The following is an 18549-nucleotide window of genomic DNA, read 5'->3' as shown; positions in this document are numbered from 1 at the left end:
ACTGTTGGTTGCACTGTGTATGTAGTAGCATGTACACAATACGTTAAAATATGTAGAGGTAGTGTGTTATTGGAGCAGTAATAGAGTCACGCTTTAACAGGCGACAGTGTGACAAGTTTAATGTCATTTGTTTTCCCTTCAGAGAAATCCCACTGGAAGCCTAAACCCATATTTGGGCAAAGCTGATGTCGCTGAAGACGAGACCAAAGTCGTGTTGAGTGCTTACATAAGATCATTTTATTAGAGGTTAAGTGCAGATGAGTAAAAACATCACAGGTCACATTGTGTCACCGCCGTCAGAGCCGTTGGGTGGTCCGGTTGACGGTGAATGAGTCAGTCCGAGGCGTCGGCCATCACGTCACCACCACAGCGTGTCAGACGGACGCTCCATCCGATGCGATAACACGTCTGTAATGTAATAACCACATCACACACGTGCACTTTCACGCACACATGTGGTTTCATGAGCGACTTTGTTGACATAGTTCAGCTACGCGGCTAATCCGACCTTAACCCAAACTCTAAAGCTGCAGGGAAGGAAGAGGAACCAGACAAAATACTCTCACGCCTTCAACGTGTCCCCACGCTCTGGAAATGTCGTCATTTTCCAAAGCAGCGTAAGAAAACACACGCAATACTTACTGTGTGCTTTTTGTTTGGTTAAAAGTATTTGCAACACACTTAATATAATATAATGATAATAATTTGTAAAAAAAAAAAATGGTGGAATACTATCAGGTTCAAAAACTGTAAAATTACAGCAAATATATAAAAATAAATAAATATAAAGTTAGCGCCAATAGTAGAAAAACTGTGAAAGAGCAAATTACCGTTTATAAAAATACAGATTTTTAACGTGAGTGTTTATATTTCAGAGCAGAGTTGTCTCTGTTTTTGGTGTTTTAAATTTAGCATTTTAAATAAATAGCTAACTAAAAGCTAAATATTGGCCAGATATCAGTGTAAAGAGTTGATCCGTTTGTTATTCACGTCACCTGTTGGTGGTTTTAATGTTGTGGATCAGTGGTGTCTTTAAAATGTCGCTAACAGTTGTTGTAGGTTTAGTTTGTGGTATAAATTAGGGCTGCAACGAAAGACTTTTATGCCTCCCCACTTTGTTTTTAGTTGCCCGTCTGTTCATTCATCCCATTCTTAAAAATTATGATGTTTCTCGAAGGCTTTGGGGGAAACTCTTCAGATTTGGCACAAATGTTTAGTTGGACTCAGCGATGAACTGATTGTATTGTGGTGGTCAAAAGTCAAAACTGAGGATGCAGCAACATCATGAAACACATAAACCACATAAAAAAAAGGATAAATGAGGATAAAATGGTGGAGTAATGATGTTTTATATACAAAAGTCAAAAGCTGTTTTCACTGTCATATCATATGGTGCTGCAAAAACACTTTTCTGATTGTTATTTAACTCCATAACTGCAACTTGGCACAAGCACGAGGCAGTAAATCTAGTTTTTATTATTTTTTCCAACTATACTCTTTAGTTGACTGCAACAAATGTCACTCAAGCTTCTGCTGAAGGGATGAAAACATCCAATCTTTGTCGACCAATGAGAAGTTCCTCAAATTAATCATTGAAATAAACTTAGAATCATGTTTTCCACATAGATTTCCATTTTTTAGGGTTAAATAATCTCCTTAATTCTCTTCTTCTGCAATGTTTTCATGACAATAAGCACCAACACCATTTATCTACGCAATGGTAGTGAGTGGAAGCATGTCTTAAACCACTTCACTATTTCAAAATAATGCAAATAAATCAGGTTTTGCTAATTAAATATTAAACTATAAATAGGCTGATTGATTTCTAGAACTCCACCAGTGTATATAAATCAAAGTCGGCTGCACTAAGCCTCTAATTGCAGTGATACCAAACGGTAATATCGCCTCCTGACAGCACAATGAAGACACCGTAGCCGGCAGAGGCAAAGCAGACACTCGCAGACGGTCCAGCTGGCGAAGGACGATGCGCTGATCTGTTCAAGCCGTGCCAGCCTCCTCCAAGGTTCAGTCGGAGAAGCAGAACAGATGCTCTCGCAGCGACAGTGCGTTTTCATCCAGCCCATTTGGCTGCATGTGGTTCCAGCTGAGTGTGAGCTGCTGTCAGCGCCGCTAAAGTGGGTATAATGGGCAGCAGAGATAGAGAGCGGAACAGGGCTGCATGTCTGAGTGACATGGAAAATTCCCCACTCGCCCGACACTCGCAGACGGAGGCACTGCCGAGCATCAAACAGGAGACTTCTGACGCTATTTTACCCAGTTTCACTGATAAACTGAAGTTTAGGTCACGATATTGTCTGCTCAACAACAAAATAATCAAACATAAATCTTAAAAATTCAACTTCACACTCGAGCTCAATGTTGGCGTAAAACAATAACCCAAATGGCGCTTTGCAGCGGTTCAAGCTGAGGTCGTCCGTTCTGATTAATCACGATTAGCTTCTTCACCTCAAGTGGCTCATTCATCAGCTGCTGGGCTACGAGCCGATGGGTAGCATCCACTCGTGTTTGTCAATGGTGCAGGATTAGGTCTCTGAGCTGCTTCGATTATCTAGAAAAAACACTCCCGAAGAATCTGGTGTATTTCCTCCATCGCTGAAAAAGAACGCCAACACTGTAGAGAAGGTGTTATAGTTGATGTGTTTGTGGCTTTGATGCCTCTTCATACAAATATAACTCAAGAAATATATCAAAAACTATAGCGATGTATCGGCTGATGTGATGAGGATCCAAAAAAAAAGAATATTTTTACAGTTTTATGAGTGCACCTATTACCGTAGTTTGTCTATTAGCCGCAGATGTCTATGATGTAACATGAGATATTTACACAGAAAGGTGTTTTAAACTTTTAATTAAATACGTACCGGTGACATACACAAGTGCGTAAATGCTTTTTTCCAAACAGTGCCTGCAACACGGCTGGGTAAGAAAATAAAAACTACAGCAGCCTACCAGGAAAAGTTATTGATCGCTATCTTCATCTTCCTCCTGCACTAACACCACTAAAGGCTTCAGTGTCAGAGTTGAACAGCCTCAGAATTACGTCGTCACACACTTCCTCAGTCTCTCATTCGTTGTCGCTCTCAGTGTGACGTTCGTCTCGAGGCAAATTCGTAAAAATCCATAAATTAGCCGCATCATTGTTGAAGCCGCAGTGTTCAAAGCGTGTGAAAAAAGTAGCGGCTTATAGTCCGGACATTATGGTAACTTTCTGGCTTCAAGTTACAGTTACAGAGCTGCAGCAAACAATTTCTGAGCTGATACATTGATTAGTCGTCAACTATTAAATGAATCACCAGCTATTCTCATGATTTATGAATCAATTTGAACATTTTTTCAACGGAAAAAGTCAGAATTTCCTCATTGCAGCGTCCTAATTGAGATTATTTTCTGGTTTATGACAATAAACTGAATATCTTTGGACAAGAAAAAGACATTTAAAGACGCCATCTTGGATTTTGGCGACATGTTTCAGCATTTTCTGATATTTTATAGACCAAACAACTAACTGATGGATTGGATCATAGTTATCATTAGTTACTTAATTAATGATATCAACCTCACATCTGTATGTTTGCTGCAGCCACTTTGCTTAGAAAGTTTTTTTTTTTGACAGTCATTCTCACTTTTTCTCTATTTAGAGTCTTTCTCATGAACTAAGCTTATATGAGCTTTTATTAAATGAGGTCTTAATTGCACAAGTGCTTGTGAATTATCTCAAATATCAATAAATATGCAAGTAAACATTCTTAGATTTTGTTTTAACAGGATATGCAAATATGTTTTTACATGCAAAACATGTTACAGGAAAGACTTGCAAGGTGCTTTTGGAAAATTTCTCCTACAAATATTACAAATATATGAACACTGTTGATAAGTATTACTAAAAATCTTGTCACAGTGTCATTAAATGCAAAGCAGATTTTTAATTTAAGTGCATGTGTTGTGTCTGTGCTCGTAGGAGACCCACTTAGGCGTGTACTTCATGTCCTCCACGGAGCTGCTGCAGAACAGCTCGGTTCTGGCCGTCCTCCTCTTCCTGGCTTTGGTCCTGCAGAGAACCTTCCTGCAGGCTTCGTACTACGTCACCATAGAAACGGGCATCAACCTGCGAGGAGCTCTGCTGGTGAGTGAAGCATCGCGGAAAATCCAACCTGGACGTCTTGTCTCCGCACCGAGGCGTTGCTTTGACGAGTTCCACATCAGGAACCTCTGTGAGGCCTCAGAGCTGAGGCAGCTCGTACAAACTTTATCCAGCTGATCTGACAGCAGATCATTTTAAACACTGAGGAAGCAGACGGTTGGAAGCTGTTCAGGTGTTTTAGTGCACACTTGTTGGAAGGTAAAAAGTCATCCAGCTGATTTTTGTTGTCAGTTTTGAACACAAACAGAGAAAAATCCTCTGTGGACAAAACTTCAGGCATTTTAGACCAATTAGCTTCAACTGTCTGAGTCAGTTTGTGTCATTCCAGGTAGCGGTGTTGCTCCAGTGTCTCAGATTTGGTTTGCAGTTTACTTATTTGTTCTGGTCGAATATTGAAAATTTCCTGTTGTCAGACCTGGAGATTTTTATACTTTCACCCTCACAAAGAAAAACTCTTTTGGTAAAATAAGAAATATGGAACTTACAGGAACTTTCTGAAGCCCTTTTTTGAAAAGTTTGCTTTTTTTTCATTTTCAAGGTACGATAGTTAAAAATTTGGCCTCTGCTGGAGTGATTCCATCATTTAGATCAACTATAAACAGTATTGTGTGTGTCCTCGCCACATTTTGTAGCTCTGGGAGTTGTGTTTTTTGAGATATTGATGGCGAAAGTACAGAATAATTTCTTTAAACCGTGTTTGTATTGTGCTGCACTGGAGTCAAATCTTCCTTTAGACGACCAGTGAATGTATTTTAGCTATTTTATGAGAAGTGCATGACAGTGACAAGACAATATTTTACTTCAATAAAAAGCTAAATAGGGAACTAATGCACCACAAGTTATTGGTGTTTTCTTTGGAACAAGCAGGAATGTGTCCGTAAACCAGCAGCTGTCAGCTGGTATTAAAATCAAGTTAACTCAAAGCTGGTTTGGGTTTTTACTCGTCTTTCATTTAGACTGATTTGACTCAGACTTTAACTGATTTTAGATTATAGCTGAACCCCTCAAATAGATTTTTATTTCAAAGTCAAAACTTTGGATTGAAACCAAAGTGACATCAAGTGTCATCGTCGCATCTTGTTCTTCAACCAGGCGATGATCTACAACAAGATCCTGCGTCTGTCCACCTCCAACATGTCCATGGGGGAGATGACGCTGGGGCAGATCAACAACCTGGTCGCTATAGAGACCAACCAGCTGATGTGGTTCCTCTTCCTCTGTCCCAACCTGTGGGCCATGCCTGTGCAGGTAGGAGAAACTGTGTGTGGTTCTATCGAAAAATTGTCAGACTGTTCATCATATGCAAGCGGTAAGACAGCATAGTATCGCAGGTAAGCGTTTGGGATTTTCTACATGGACTTCAAACTGGAGAGAAAACATTACATTTAGTGTAATAATCAAACCTCCATGTTGAGGATCTTCACTGGTGGCAGCAGGTGGGTCTGCGGCTACCACCAAGAGGACAAACAGCAGTTTTCAATGTCTATCCATCAGACTAGGAGCATATTCGTTGTTTTGTCCAACAGTAATCAGGTTTTTTCGCCGCAAATTTCTCCCCCAGCGTTGGACTTTCAGTGCAAGTTCTACTTAAAGTCCTTAGAAGGGAATTTTTGGTGCAAACGGCTTAAATTGTGGTGCGACTGTTTGAGTTTTTTTGGCCACAAGAACCCAACCCTTGTTCTCAACCCGCCCTTCTCGCTCAGTTTGACGCCTCTTCCACAAAACAAAAAATTGAAGTTGAAATGTCGCCTTTATGACACAGTTCAGGAGGTTTTACAGACGCTGCTTGGCGTGTTTACAAAACACGACCTCCGTTCTTTGGCGGGGAACGGCAGCCATATTTCAATCCGGCTTGGTTTTTGACTTTCATCGACACAAATGCACCTCGTAAATACGTTATCAGGTTGTTTATTTAAGTCTAGTTCAGTTCTTTGTCAGTCAACTCTTCTCCTCTCGTGGCAGATCGTGATGGGAGTGATCCTGCTCTACTATCTGCTGGGCTGGAGTGCTCTGGTAGGAGCGTCTGTCATCGTCCTGCTGGCGCCGGTCCAGTACCTCATAGCTACGAAGCTGGCAGACACACAGAAGAACACGCTGGTGAGCAGGGAACCTATGCAGCTGTTTTGTTTTCAAATCGGTCACGTTACCTGCAGATTAATACGGCAGTCTGTTGCTATTTTCTCTTGTAATGTTGGTTGCATGTGCAGTAGCTTCTGTTGTGTCTTTCAGGAACACTCTACGGATCGCTTGAAAACCACAACAGAGATTTTAAAAGGCATAAAGCTGCTGAAGCTGTACGCCTGGGAGAACATCTTCTGCGACAGCGTGGAGGAGACCAGAGGCAAAGAGCTCACCAGCCTCAAGACCTTCGCGTTCTACACGTCGATGTCCAGTAAGATGAAAACAAGGGCTTTTAATGGACAGCTGCAGAACTTAAACTCCACACTCTTTATCTTAATGTTTTTAAAGGTAAAAGGACTTATTGTTTGTTGGCGAAAAATCCTTCTGTTGGGGATGAAATATCAGGCATGCAGGGTTTTTCCTGGCTCAGAATTAGCTGAAATGCATATTTTTTGTGGGAAGAAAATGTTATTACAGCATCATTTAGCAGAGAGGTAAATTATAACAGCTGTTCATGTGTTTTTTTCAGTATATATCTTGTCTTTAACAACTTGTGCATCAAGTGTGAAAAAGTCACAGCGTTCATTGTCAGATAAAAACAACACTCAGGACCCTAAAGACAAAAATGTTTGTTTATATGATGCCACCGTTGTTTTTTTTAAGAACAAACACAAAAAGGAAATATTTTACACATGATAAATGATTATCACCATATGGATTATTTTTTATTTTTTTTACTTGTTCTGAAGTTTACATAAAACACTTACACTCAGGACCTTAAAGACCAAAATATCTGCATGAAAAATTTACAAAATAATCATATATCAATATTTTTTTCTTTTTATTGATCATAGCTACCAAATATTCCAACATTTTTAGGATTGAACCCCTTAAATAATGCAAATGATGTTATAAAGCTGCTAAATTATTTTCCTGCTTTTCCTGAAAGCGCTGCATTAAAACCTGTTTTCTCTCTCCGTGCAGTTTTCATGAACGCTGCGATTCCCATCGCTGCTGTTCTGGCGGTAAGACAGTTTGTAGTGAAACTTCTGCTTCTTATATACAAAACTAAAACCCCGTTAAACGTGCTGCTTTCTTCAACCGTAGTTTAACATCGTGTCTTGCAGACGTTCGTGATGCATCACTTCATCAACAAAACCGGCCCGACTCCTTCTGAGGCCTTCGCGGCTCTGGCGCTGTTCCACATCCTGGTCACTCCTCTCTTCCTGCTGTCCACCGTCGTCAGATTCGCCGTCAAGGCTCTGGTCAGGTGAGGACGCAGCGTTGTGTTCGCTGGTGTTGCCGGTGAGGACAGCTGGTATTGATGTTTGTGGCTGAGAGAGGGAGGGAGGTGGTGTGGACATGACTAAACAAGGAAGACGGACTGGAGATGGCTTCAGTGGTAAATCTAATTAAAGGAACCGGGAGGAAACCTGACAGCAGCGAGGAGAAACTCTAAACTCCTCGGAGATTAGCGGAATTGGAATCGTCACAGCCGCACTTTTAATGCACTCTGTGTGTGTTCCCGCAGCGTCCAGAAGCTCGGCGAGTTTCTCCAGAGTGACGAAATCGGAGACGACAGCTGGAGGAACGGTGACATATCTGTGACCCTGGAACCTGGAAAGAAACACCTGGGGATGGTGAGTGATGCTGACACCAGTCGGGCCGGCCAGGACTCACGGCTAATTGGCTGATTTGGTTCGATATCGACCCATCCGACCAAACTCTCATTGGCTTGACAAGCTCTGATGTTGCTTTCATGAGGAAAGATTGCAGGTTTAATCCATTGTCTTTGATGGTGGCGAGAGGAACACAACTTGGAACCCAAACTAAAGCTAACTTGGTGTAACTCCTGGGAGATTATATGGCCACTAATGAGTGGGCTCATTTGTTCAACACTGTCTGCTGTTTCTCCTGATTTTAATTAACTCTCAGCCAAATGCAGCAAAACTCATTATTCTTTGAGAACACAAACGGTTTTGATGTCGACGTTTGAACCTGGTTTGAGGCAAACAAAGCTTTCACATCATGTTAAATAACCTCTGGGTGACTTTAAACAGTAAAAAATCCAAACACGTATCCGGTATTTAAACCAGATGATGTTAACAAAGCTCGCCGAGGGAGCCAAGACGTCGCTTTAATGTGCAGAGTTTAGCAGCCGGCGTTTCATCACCGTCAGAGGTTCGGATCGATGAGGTGAGCCAGACGACTCGCATTCCTTCCGTGTTACTCCAGGTAACTCGTGTCCGTCCCGTTGTCGCGGTAACGGAGCGGTTCTCCAGGGACGCTGCGTAATGTCGACTCCTAATGAGCAGCGAACGGATCCTCCGAGGAATTAATCACATATCGAGACAGTGACGCACAATTACTGTGAATGTCGAGGGCGTCCGGTTCACCCAGACGAGTTCTGAGAAAGAAGGAAAAGGAAACGGCGTCAGCGTGACTCAAACGTTCTTGAGGGTGGCTTATCTGTGTTTAATGGTAATATGTTGAAAACTGGAGTGTGTGACCTCCGTGGAAACAGAACCACCCTGACTGGAAGTGGACAGAACCCAGAAATGTCTCCTGTGCTGAATGACACATGATAATGCCATGAATCACAAACAATTAAAGCTGAATTTCTCAGATTTTTTTATCTTAGAAAAATTAATTTTATAACTTCCACTTCACACCACTTGGCACATCAGCTGTAGGATGACGTTTCAACATGCTGAATGTATCCTCCAATGACCTGCTTGCCATTGTTCAGCCACACTGCATTTATTTTAACCATCAATTGCATTTAATTTTACTTTCAGTCTCTCTTGGCTCTGTGAAAACACTGCCTGCAGTTCAGCCTAAAGAGAGTTTTGTGTTTTTACAGAATCTGGTGCAAACTGTTTATTTTTGGCAAATTTTAAAAGGAGAATAAAGTGATTTTGCTGAATATCGATATACGATTTTATGTTCAGATATTGTTGAGGAAATAAGCCATCACACCAGAACTGTCAGAAAGTTGAAAATCCTGCAGTTATTTCAGTTTTTGCAGTTTCTGGCAGATAAATGGGGTCATTTAACTTGTTTTTTTTTTTAAAGATAGCTTGTCTTTCAAACCCACCAGTGAATATTAAGGGTTCCGCTGGATAATTTTAATGCATGAAAAACAAACACAAGTTGAGAAATGTGCAAATTTTCTTCAAAGTTCATCAAAGAGTCACTAATCTCAACCTAAAAATACCTCCTCAGTCTGATTCTGCAGATGTTTTCAGCTCAAAACGCTTTTAACGTCACCTCATTCCAGTTGAATTTCATAAACGACGTGCTGTTCCACTTCAGAAACGTGGCTGCATCTGCACACTCATATGACAGCGACTCTTAGCAGAATTAATTCATCATTAAAACGTTATTTCTACACTCACCGTAGCCCCGAGGCTGTAATATAAATCCACCTTTAGGTGTTTCTACTGGTACATTAATAATTTTTCACGTTATTCCATTAGTGTTAGTTGTTTCCGAGGCCTTTCAGGGTCTTACGGGACTAAACCACCGACTGAGCTGCAGCCCAGACGCTAATCGTGCGGCTGTCTGAGGTTTCAGGCGACTGAGTCACGTGGTGACTATTATGTTGCGATGGGATTATCGCCGCTTGTGTCTAAAACGGACAGTCAGACCGCAAAGCCGAGTGACTCACAGAACTCTTTAGAGCCGTAATGGTTTTCGGATGGGATTGTGAGGCGTAATGGCAAAAACACGAAATATCCATTTTCATAATAGAATGCGTCTTTAAACTCATTACTCGCCACTGAAATCCAACCGTATTAATACGAGGGCAGCAAATGTAATTTAATATAGGGCTGGTTTAACCGCTTTTTATTTATTTATTTTACAAGAAGAAAGAAATAGAAAATCTTGGAAGCATTTTGTTTTGAGGTGAATGTGAGGAACACAGAGGAATGCAACGAGTATGTGCCTCTCTAGTTGATAGACGAGGTAGGAAACGACGTATTTGCTGTAAAATAAGAGCGATTGTTGCTCTGGTGTTAGGATCTTAAAATGTCTGACACTGCAGATAGACTGATGACATTCAAACTACAGTGGCAGACTTTTCACTTGTTCCATATGTGAGATGATTTTCTTGCCTTTCTGGTTGCCATTGTCATTATTTTATTCCATCTAATTCACATTCAACTCCATCTGGTGCCATTTTCTTGCAATTCCATTGTATTTCCATTTGAAAATTTGAAGTAATGGCAAGTATCCCATTGAGAAAACAGATTTAGAGGGCTGGTGTTTTTCCAGAAGCTTGCTAAATCAATCAAACGTCGGAGTCTTTGTGACCTGATATATCCTCGAATCACCAAACAGTCTTGTACCAACCACCCAGTTCATGAAGTCATTACAAAATCCAGTGGACAGGTAAAGGAGTTCATGTACGGGATATAATTCTGTCATATAGCATCAATTCACAACATAAGTCATCTCAGGGCTTTTTTCAATAGAAAGCTTAAGACTTTGCCAGATTATATCATGAAGAGAAACCCAACCAATGCAACGATGCTGCAGTTTATTACATGCACGGCCTAATAGCACCAATGTTGACCAGATGTCAGTCCACTGCAGGGAAGTTTTAAGGTGGTCTGAACCTTTTTACTTGTTCCAAACCCAAAAGCTGACTGAGAAAATACTGCCTACTTGAGTGTTAGCGCTTTGGAGTCTCAACGCTGGTTTGTTAAACTCGTCCTCTCATCCCAGCTGGTGGAGGCAGATATCCGCCCTCCCTGAGCCTGGTTCTGATGGAGGTTTTCTTCGTAGTTTTATGGGTTACCCCAGTAAAAATTCTGTGAAGTTCCCAAAAGATGACATACGTTGTGAACTTTATAGCGCTTGATAAATAAAACTGAATTAAATGTGGATGCTGACCAGTGAAGCGCAGAGAAGACAACAAGCTCATTGTTTCTGTTCTCTCCATGTCGTCATTCAGTCTTCTCCTCTCTAACATGGACAACATCTAAACTTCACCATGTAGGCTAACGTAACAAACCTCCATTGATATATTTCCTTCATGCTATATGGTTTGGCGCACTTGCGGTTAATACCACGGGTGAAGCTTTCGAGTCCTACTCCTACCATTGTAATAAAACTTCTGAAAGGACTGAAAACGTTATTGCAGCCTCACGCCTGCCCTGAGTTCCTTCAGTTAGAAGATGCTTATGTTTAAGACATGATGTGACGGTCTCTGGAGCATGAACGCTAATGACTTTGTTGACCTGCGGACCCTTTGTTCTGGCTCCCTCTGCAAGTCAACGCTTCGTTAAAAATCCTAAATTTAACATAAACGAACCCGCTGAGACTTCCTCTTTCACCATCGAGCAACTTTTCCCTTTATCAAGCAAAAAGATATCAACCTTTGTACTCACAACGCTTTGTTTGCTTGTGTTTTTTTAGCCTGTGTTTGATAATTTTGTGTTTTTGACTTTTGTATTTGCTTGTGATGCATGTTCTTCTGTAAGTCTCTCTTAATCTTAGTTGCACAATTTGCTTTTATCATGCAAAATAAAGCAAATTTAAAGAAATGCTAAGAAACAAATCTCGTTTAGACTTCAACAAAATAATAAAAACTTCGTAGCAGCGTTATGTTAATTCCACCCACGTATGGTTGTAAATAATGGACGCCACATTAAGATTACTGACCTTCAGCCTTTTGCTACGTTGCAGAGATTTCCCAGCGATTCTTGGTGATGCTTGAACTAAGTTTTACAGCGATAACGGAACCTCACATGACATACAACAACATAGATGTTCTTTATGTTTGTACGTTTAGTGCATCTGGATAATAAGATCAAGATAATGAGGCAGCGTTGGGATAGAAACCACTTGATCAACATCGTCTTGTCCCCGAGGAACTGAAACGGATGCAACAAAGTCTTGTGTTTATTAGCAAATGCTAACTTAAAATCTCTGTCTCCTTCCCCCCCCATTCAATCCCGACTCTCCCTCGTCCTTTTGATATCTCTCTCAAGACCAAAGCCATCAACAGGAAGCAGCCGATGCGCTACCAGATGGACAACTACGAGCAGCCGACCAGGCGGCAGATGAGGCCGACGGAGACGGAGGACGTGGCTGTAAAGGTCAGGGTCGAAGTTCGGGGAATGGCTGAAGTCGAGGGGTTGGGTTAGAAATAGAGTACGAGGAGACTTGGATGTCTTCGCTTTAAAGGTTTGAACGGTTTCGGGTTTTAGGTGTAAAGCTCTGAACCACACATGGGGGCTCTATTTTAGAGCTACAGCCATAATAATTTAAAAAAAAAAATCTTCACCCTTAAAGGCAGTCGGACGCAGTTTGCACCCAAATCACCTCCCTGTTCTCAGTTCAATTGCTCTTGAAGGGTTTATTGCCTCGACGTGTAGCTGCAGGACTTTACTTTTCCAATAATTTTAGTCGTTTATCTGCCCAACGAAGTGTCAACGATGGAAAAAAGTTCTCTACTTTCATTAAAATTGAATTGTAGTAAGACCCTGTGTCCATTCCCTAACCCATTGCTCTTTGTTTGAATTAATCGTGAACTCGTCTTTGCATTGATAAGAAAAAGGGAAACTTTTACTCTTGATGGATATTTTTAAATACCGAAAGAATCTTCACCAGTTTTTTTCACCCATTTTTAAACTGCTTTTGAGTTCTGCTTCATGTCAGCTTTAAAAGAAATGACTAAACCATCATGTGATCTGCGGATGTCCCCGTATTTATTACCAACCCATCTCACATTAAGTGTTTAATTCACACGAGGAGGTCATCAACACAGACGACGAAGAGCCGAACGCTGTTGTTGTTTATTTAAGCGCGTGAGCAGCTGTTTCATATCTGCACTGTTTGTACATCCACGGGGGCTTTGGTGGGTGCACCGGATCATACATGTGACATGCGTCCGTGTGTGTGTGCACGTACTCGCTGTCTTCTCAGGAAGTGTAGAATTCACACGAGAATTTGTTGCCCCGTGAAGGGCCTTGTGAATGTGTCCAGCATTTTCTCAGCCCCTCTGTGAAGACTCCTCTTCCTGCTTCATCCCTGTGGAGTGACGCTGCCGTCCGGACGCTCTGCTAATTAGAAAAGTGGAATACGTGGTCGCTCTTCCATAGTGAGCACAGTTCTTGTTGGCTTGTCAGTGTAGGATTTTATCAGCTAATAATAATAATAATAATAATAATAATAATAGATTTGTATTTAAAAAAAACACTTTACATTGTAAAAACTATCTTAAAGTGCTACAACTGGAATTAAAACCCATAAAAACTTGTAAAAACACAACAGGCATTAAGATTTTAAAGATTAAAATGTCTCCTAGAAAGAAAGGTTTTTCAGTCCCTTTTTATAAAGCTAATCCTCATTATTAAAATACCTGTAAAAATTATAAATGATTCTACAGAATTCTAAAACATTCTATAGAATTATTCAGAATTCTATAGAATGTTGTAGAATTCTATATATAGAAATTATAAATAAATTTAAAAAAATAAAAAAAAAGTTCTATATATATAGAAATATCCTTAATAATTCTATAGAATTCTAGATAATTCTATATAATCATTTCTATATATATTCTAAATATTTCTAAACCTGAGACGGTGGGCCTTGGACCTGCTGTGTGCGGACACCGGGATGCATATTACTTAATTATTATTATTTTCTTGTACTTTATGTATTTTTGGATGCTGCTGTGGCGTGTAAGTTTCCCAGGTGTGGGATGAAGAAAGTATATTCCATCATGATGCTGCCGCCACCATGCTTCAGGGTGGGCATGGTGGCGGCAGCATCATGATGTGGGAATGCCTCTATTGCATAGTAAAGTATAGGGAAATTCTGAAGGAATTAAAGTGACTGTTGTTTGCCTTTACTTATGAGTAAAAAGGTCTTTATCCTCTTCATACAGACAGTTTGTATGTTGTTTTTCCAGTCGAGAAATTGGCTCAGAAAACTAAACTTGTTTCCGTTTTCTTGTTATTCCATATACAAAATTGATCTTGTTTTATTTACAACAGTTACAGGTTATTTCCAGCAGCTTCTTACATCATGTATTAAATAATCTTTAAGTATTCTGACTGACCTCCCAGTGAAACCTCATATCGTCTTATTTTTACGTTTCTCTCCTCATCTCCTCTCAGCTTCCGTTCTCCGTCCCTCCCACTTGTATTTTTGTGGATAATATCTGATCTTTGCTTTCCATCTTTGTTCTTCATCCTGCTTTTTACAATCTTCAGTGTTTTTTTACAGTAGCCGCGACTCATATCTGAGATTTCTGGCATGTTTGTTTATCCTGATAAGATAATTTAAGTACAGTGTTGATGCCTGAAAGAAGTGTTTATTTGAGATTTGGTTGTTTCCTAATTGCTTTGTGTAAAAAGATCTGGACTGTAATCTTCTTCAAGATGAACTTGAAGCATCTCATCAGTTTTAATATCATTCTCAAATGACTCAACCTCTAAAACACAAAAGAACAAATACGATTTAAGTAATCTCCTCTAGAAAACACAGAAACGAAGATGTTCCCTGCCTCTAGAAGCCTTTTGGGATCTGTGTCTTGGGGATCGGGGAGCTGAGGAGGAAAAGCTTGAGGGGGGGAATTGTCAGATAAAATAAACATAAAATAAACAAATAAATGCAGCAGATGGGAGGAATGTAAACGGAGTCTGAGCAGGAAGGAGGGATGTGAAACGGGGATTATATACAAACGTCCGTCGCACGTTTCTGTCTGTGTTCTCATTTCCTGACAATTAATGCTGTGAAAGATTCGTATCAGACGTTAATTTTTCCATCTGTAACCCACAGATTGAATTTCTTTGTTGGTAGAGTTGTAATTTCTGACTTCTGACCTGCAATTTTGCAACGAAACTCAGCAAAAATAGGACAATGAAGGCTAAAGAACTCCGTTTACTGTCGTGTACTTAGTTTTGTATTTATAATAAACACAAATGCCTGAATATTCCAAACTTTTTTTCCACATTTGAGACAAAATATTTATTTAATTTTCATCATATTTGTCTGAGAAGTTCATGTCAGTAATGTCTGACTGGTGGTAATCAAAGTATAGATTTGTTTACCTCCTTTTGGCTGTCGATGAAGCTGAGGAAGTAGATTTATTCCTTCTTTTTGTTGAGTTTATTATTGATTTTACAGCCTTTAAAATGCACTGTTATACCTAAAGAAGTCAAACTACTGGCCGTTACTTGCTAACAACATTAAAAAATATCAATTTCTTAAACTTTCTGTCTGAGAAGGAGAATCTTAAACAAGGTCATCCAACTTTTTTGTGGTAAAAAATGATCACGGCAGAGTATTTTATTTAATTCCTGAAAATAGTTTTTTTTTACAGGCACTGATGCAGATGAAAATATAATTTTGATGAAATATAACAATTTGAAGCTTTCCTTTGGTTGTTTTTCCTGATAAAACCATATGTTATATGTATATTTTGTTCTCACCCTTGGGATTATTCTCCTTTTAATTATTTCTTGCTAGAGACAAAAACCTGGATGCAGAGTCTTCCGATATCCGGCTCTGACCAGGCGGAGCTGCAGCACCTGTCACTCTTGTGTAACGCTGTTTTTATTTATCAGCGCTCACTGAAATGAACTCTGCAGAACCTGAGAAACGCGTCACAGGGACCACACTCGGTTCGGGGTCCCTCGTACGACGAACACAGTGTGTGTTCCTGCTTGTGTAATGCAGTTATCGCAGCCGTGAACTCGCCGCTGAGGTTTCTTAAACTCTGGGTCGGGGCACGAAATGGGTCATGTGCTGCGCTCCGGTTGAACAAACAAGAAAACAGCACGTAGTCGTGTTGCATAATGGAAATGTTGGTGGGAAACAAACACGGCAGAGAATAAATGAATGCACAACATCAGCTGTTGAATTTATTGATTGTTTCTCTTCGTCTGTTTTTGTTTAGGTGAGCAACGGATCCTTCACGTGGGGAAACAACCAGCTGACGCTGTCAGACATCAGCATACGGATCCCTACAGGTAGGAAGTCAGATTTTTTGGTATTCAGATTGTGTCCAGATTGATTTATTAAGTCTGGATAACTTATGTCTTTACCACAGCTACACATGCAGATAAGTTGAACACACAAGTCCAATCAGATATTCCAAAATAGCAGTGCGGACAGTTTTTAAACATCTGATTCACCAGCTGTCTGAACAAAGCCCATAATTTCTGCCCAACAATAGATCACTTAAACTCAAGCATGTCAGAATTTGAATCATAAATCACCAGAATTAACATTTAAGTATTCCGTAAAACCCAAATCAGTAAAACTCCTGGTTAGTTAAGGGTTAGATGTAATAAATGCAACTAATGCTCTAATTCTATTTAGCGAGAACTCATTAGTAACAAATTCTATCACTGATACACATTTAAATAGACTGTTAAAGTCTCATCCATCTGACAGCGCTGCTAATCTGAACTGTTAAGTTTTGGTTTAGTTAGTTCCAGGTATACAGTTTAAAGGCAACTTTAGCAATGCAGTTGGCGTTAATTATCAGGTGCGACCCAACTTTCCTCGAATATATTGGATAGAGATGTATTGCACATTAGCTGTAGTACCAGATTGGGCCACCAGGGGGAGCTTCTTACTGTTAAACACTATAGTGACCAGTGGAAGTTTGTCACTCGAACTACTGGTAGCTCAGTGTTGCCAAACGGAGAGAATTGCTCAAGTTTAGCCAATAAATGGGCACCATGAGAAGCTCCTCTGTGACGCTTAATGCCCACTGGCCAGAATTGGCTTTTTATAGGTGAGCTGCTAATAAAGCATCGATGTGACCTAGTGGCAGATAAACACATAACCGCATTTAAAGCAGCTGTATCAGGACACAGAATGATGTCCGTCGAGATTGTGGTATCGATTATTGTATGATAAGGCGTCCCCTTACCGGTTAAGAAATTTGTTCAGAATTTGCTCGTCGGGGCTGGACACCTCTGAAGCTCCAGGTGATCTGGGACGTCGACAGAACGGACACAACAGGAGTTTTGAGCTTTACTGCTGCCATTTGACAGCTGAGACCAGAGATATCGGAGCTCTTTACGTCTCCCCTGAGGGATGTAAACACTGACCTACCTCCCATCTTTCCACCCGTGCTCAAACTATGAAAACACTGCTCGAGTCTGAATGACTCATGCAGGCCTGCTGCTACACAGAAAGCGACAGTAATACTACACACTTGTCAGTCAAATATCAAGTGCCAGGGGACTAAGTCATATTGAGGAGGCCACCAGCAGGGTAGTATATCACACACACTTGCATCTTCCCCTGGGAAGTGACTCGATCGCAATCCCAGCTATGCCACTACGAAGACAACCAGGATTTGTTGTTCTGCCAAGCGTTGCTGTGATGTTACTTGGAGGAACTGAAGTGTGAAGCTTTCTCTACTTATATCTTTGTGACTTTTTTATATGAAAGTTGTTCTTCAAGGAACTTCTTTAGACTTTCGGCCAGCAGTATGGATAGTTAGTTTAGGAAATAACTAAGAGATCAAGTCATTGGAGAGTTGGAATTCCAAGGATTTGTCTTTTTGGTTTTTAAGAACCACCAGTAGGGCTCTGTTTGAGCTTAGGTTGTGTATCATATATTCTGTTTTTTAAAAGCAAATATTGGATATTTACAACTTAAATAAATCTGTAGGTACATCAAATTTCAAATATATAAGCTAACTTTTTTACTATGTATTATTATTCGTAGATATCTTCTACACAAACCATAACGTTCTCCAACTCTTCTATTTGTTTCCATCTCAGGTCAGCTGACGATGATCGTGGGCCAGGTGGGTTGTGGGAAATCCTCCCTGCTGCTGGCCATGCTCGGAGAGATGCAAGCCATTGAAGGAAGAGTCTACTGGAGCAAGTAAGACGTTACAGCAACACTTTGAAGAACGTCATTTTAAATGCAGGGATTCTCTGTGGTGTCAAGCTAGTTGTGAATGTAGTCGTTAACAGATTGATTAAGTGGCAATCCTCGAGGCTGAAAAACGAAGTACGAAAATGTTTCTCAAATGTCCGTCTTTGTACCCACTCAATGATGGTGGCTTCGATTGTCATGGAGGCCAACTGTAAACTGACTTACATCTTCGCTTAAGCTTAAATTCTTCTTCACGTCCTCTCTCCTGGAAATCGTTCCTCCTCCACCACCATGGAGACTCTTCACATTCCATAAATGCAGGCTTTGGGAGGAGCTTAAAGTGAGGAAACACAGGTGTATCCTACTCTAGCGTCACTGGACGGGACATGTAAATGCCTTTT

At 40.5% G+C, this 18549-nt stretch overlaps 1 protein-coding gene across 7 annotated transcripts in view; it reads left to right on the top strand.

Moving 5' to 3' along the window:
- Positions 1-18549, top strand: part of abcc9 (ATP-binding cassette, sub-family C (CFTR/MRP), member 9) — a 74218-nt gene that overhangs the window by 12542 nt on the left and 43127 nt on the right. For all 7 annotated transcript variants that reach the window (XR_520560.1, XR_520563.1, XR_520562.1 and 4 more), the window contains exons 9-18: positions 3980-4144; positions 5255-5410; positions 6125-6259; positions 6392-6554; positions 7268-7308; positions 7411-7553; positions 7815-7923; positions 12283-12390; positions 16203-16275; positions 18049-18154. Coding sequence is in view for 3 of the 7 variants with exons in the window: in XM_008291928.1 (XP_008290150.1) it covers positions 3980-4144; positions 5255-5410; positions 6125-6259; positions 6392-6554; positions 7268-7308; positions 7411-7553; positions 7815-7923; positions 12283-12390; positions 16203-16275; positions 18049-18154 (1199 nt within the window). In the remaining 4 variants the exon portion in view is untranslated. The remainder of the gene's footprint in view (positions 1-3979; positions 4145-5254; positions 5411-6124; positions 6260-6391; positions 6555-7267; positions 7309-7410; positions 7554-7814; positions 7924-12282; positions 12391-16202; positions 16276-18048; positions 18155-18549) is intronic.

The sequence above is a fragment of the Stegastes partitus genome, unplaced genomic scaffold (assembly GCF_000690725.1).
Source record: "Stegastes partitus isolate 25-593 unplaced genomic scaffold, Stegastes_partitus-1.0.2 Scaffold769, whole genome shotgun sequence".
NCBI lineage: Eukaryota > Metazoa > Chordata > Actinopteri > Pomacentridae > Stegastes > Stegastes partitus.
Note: the sequence above shows the minus strand (reverse complement) of the source record. Positions and strands in the feature narration are given on the sequence as shown.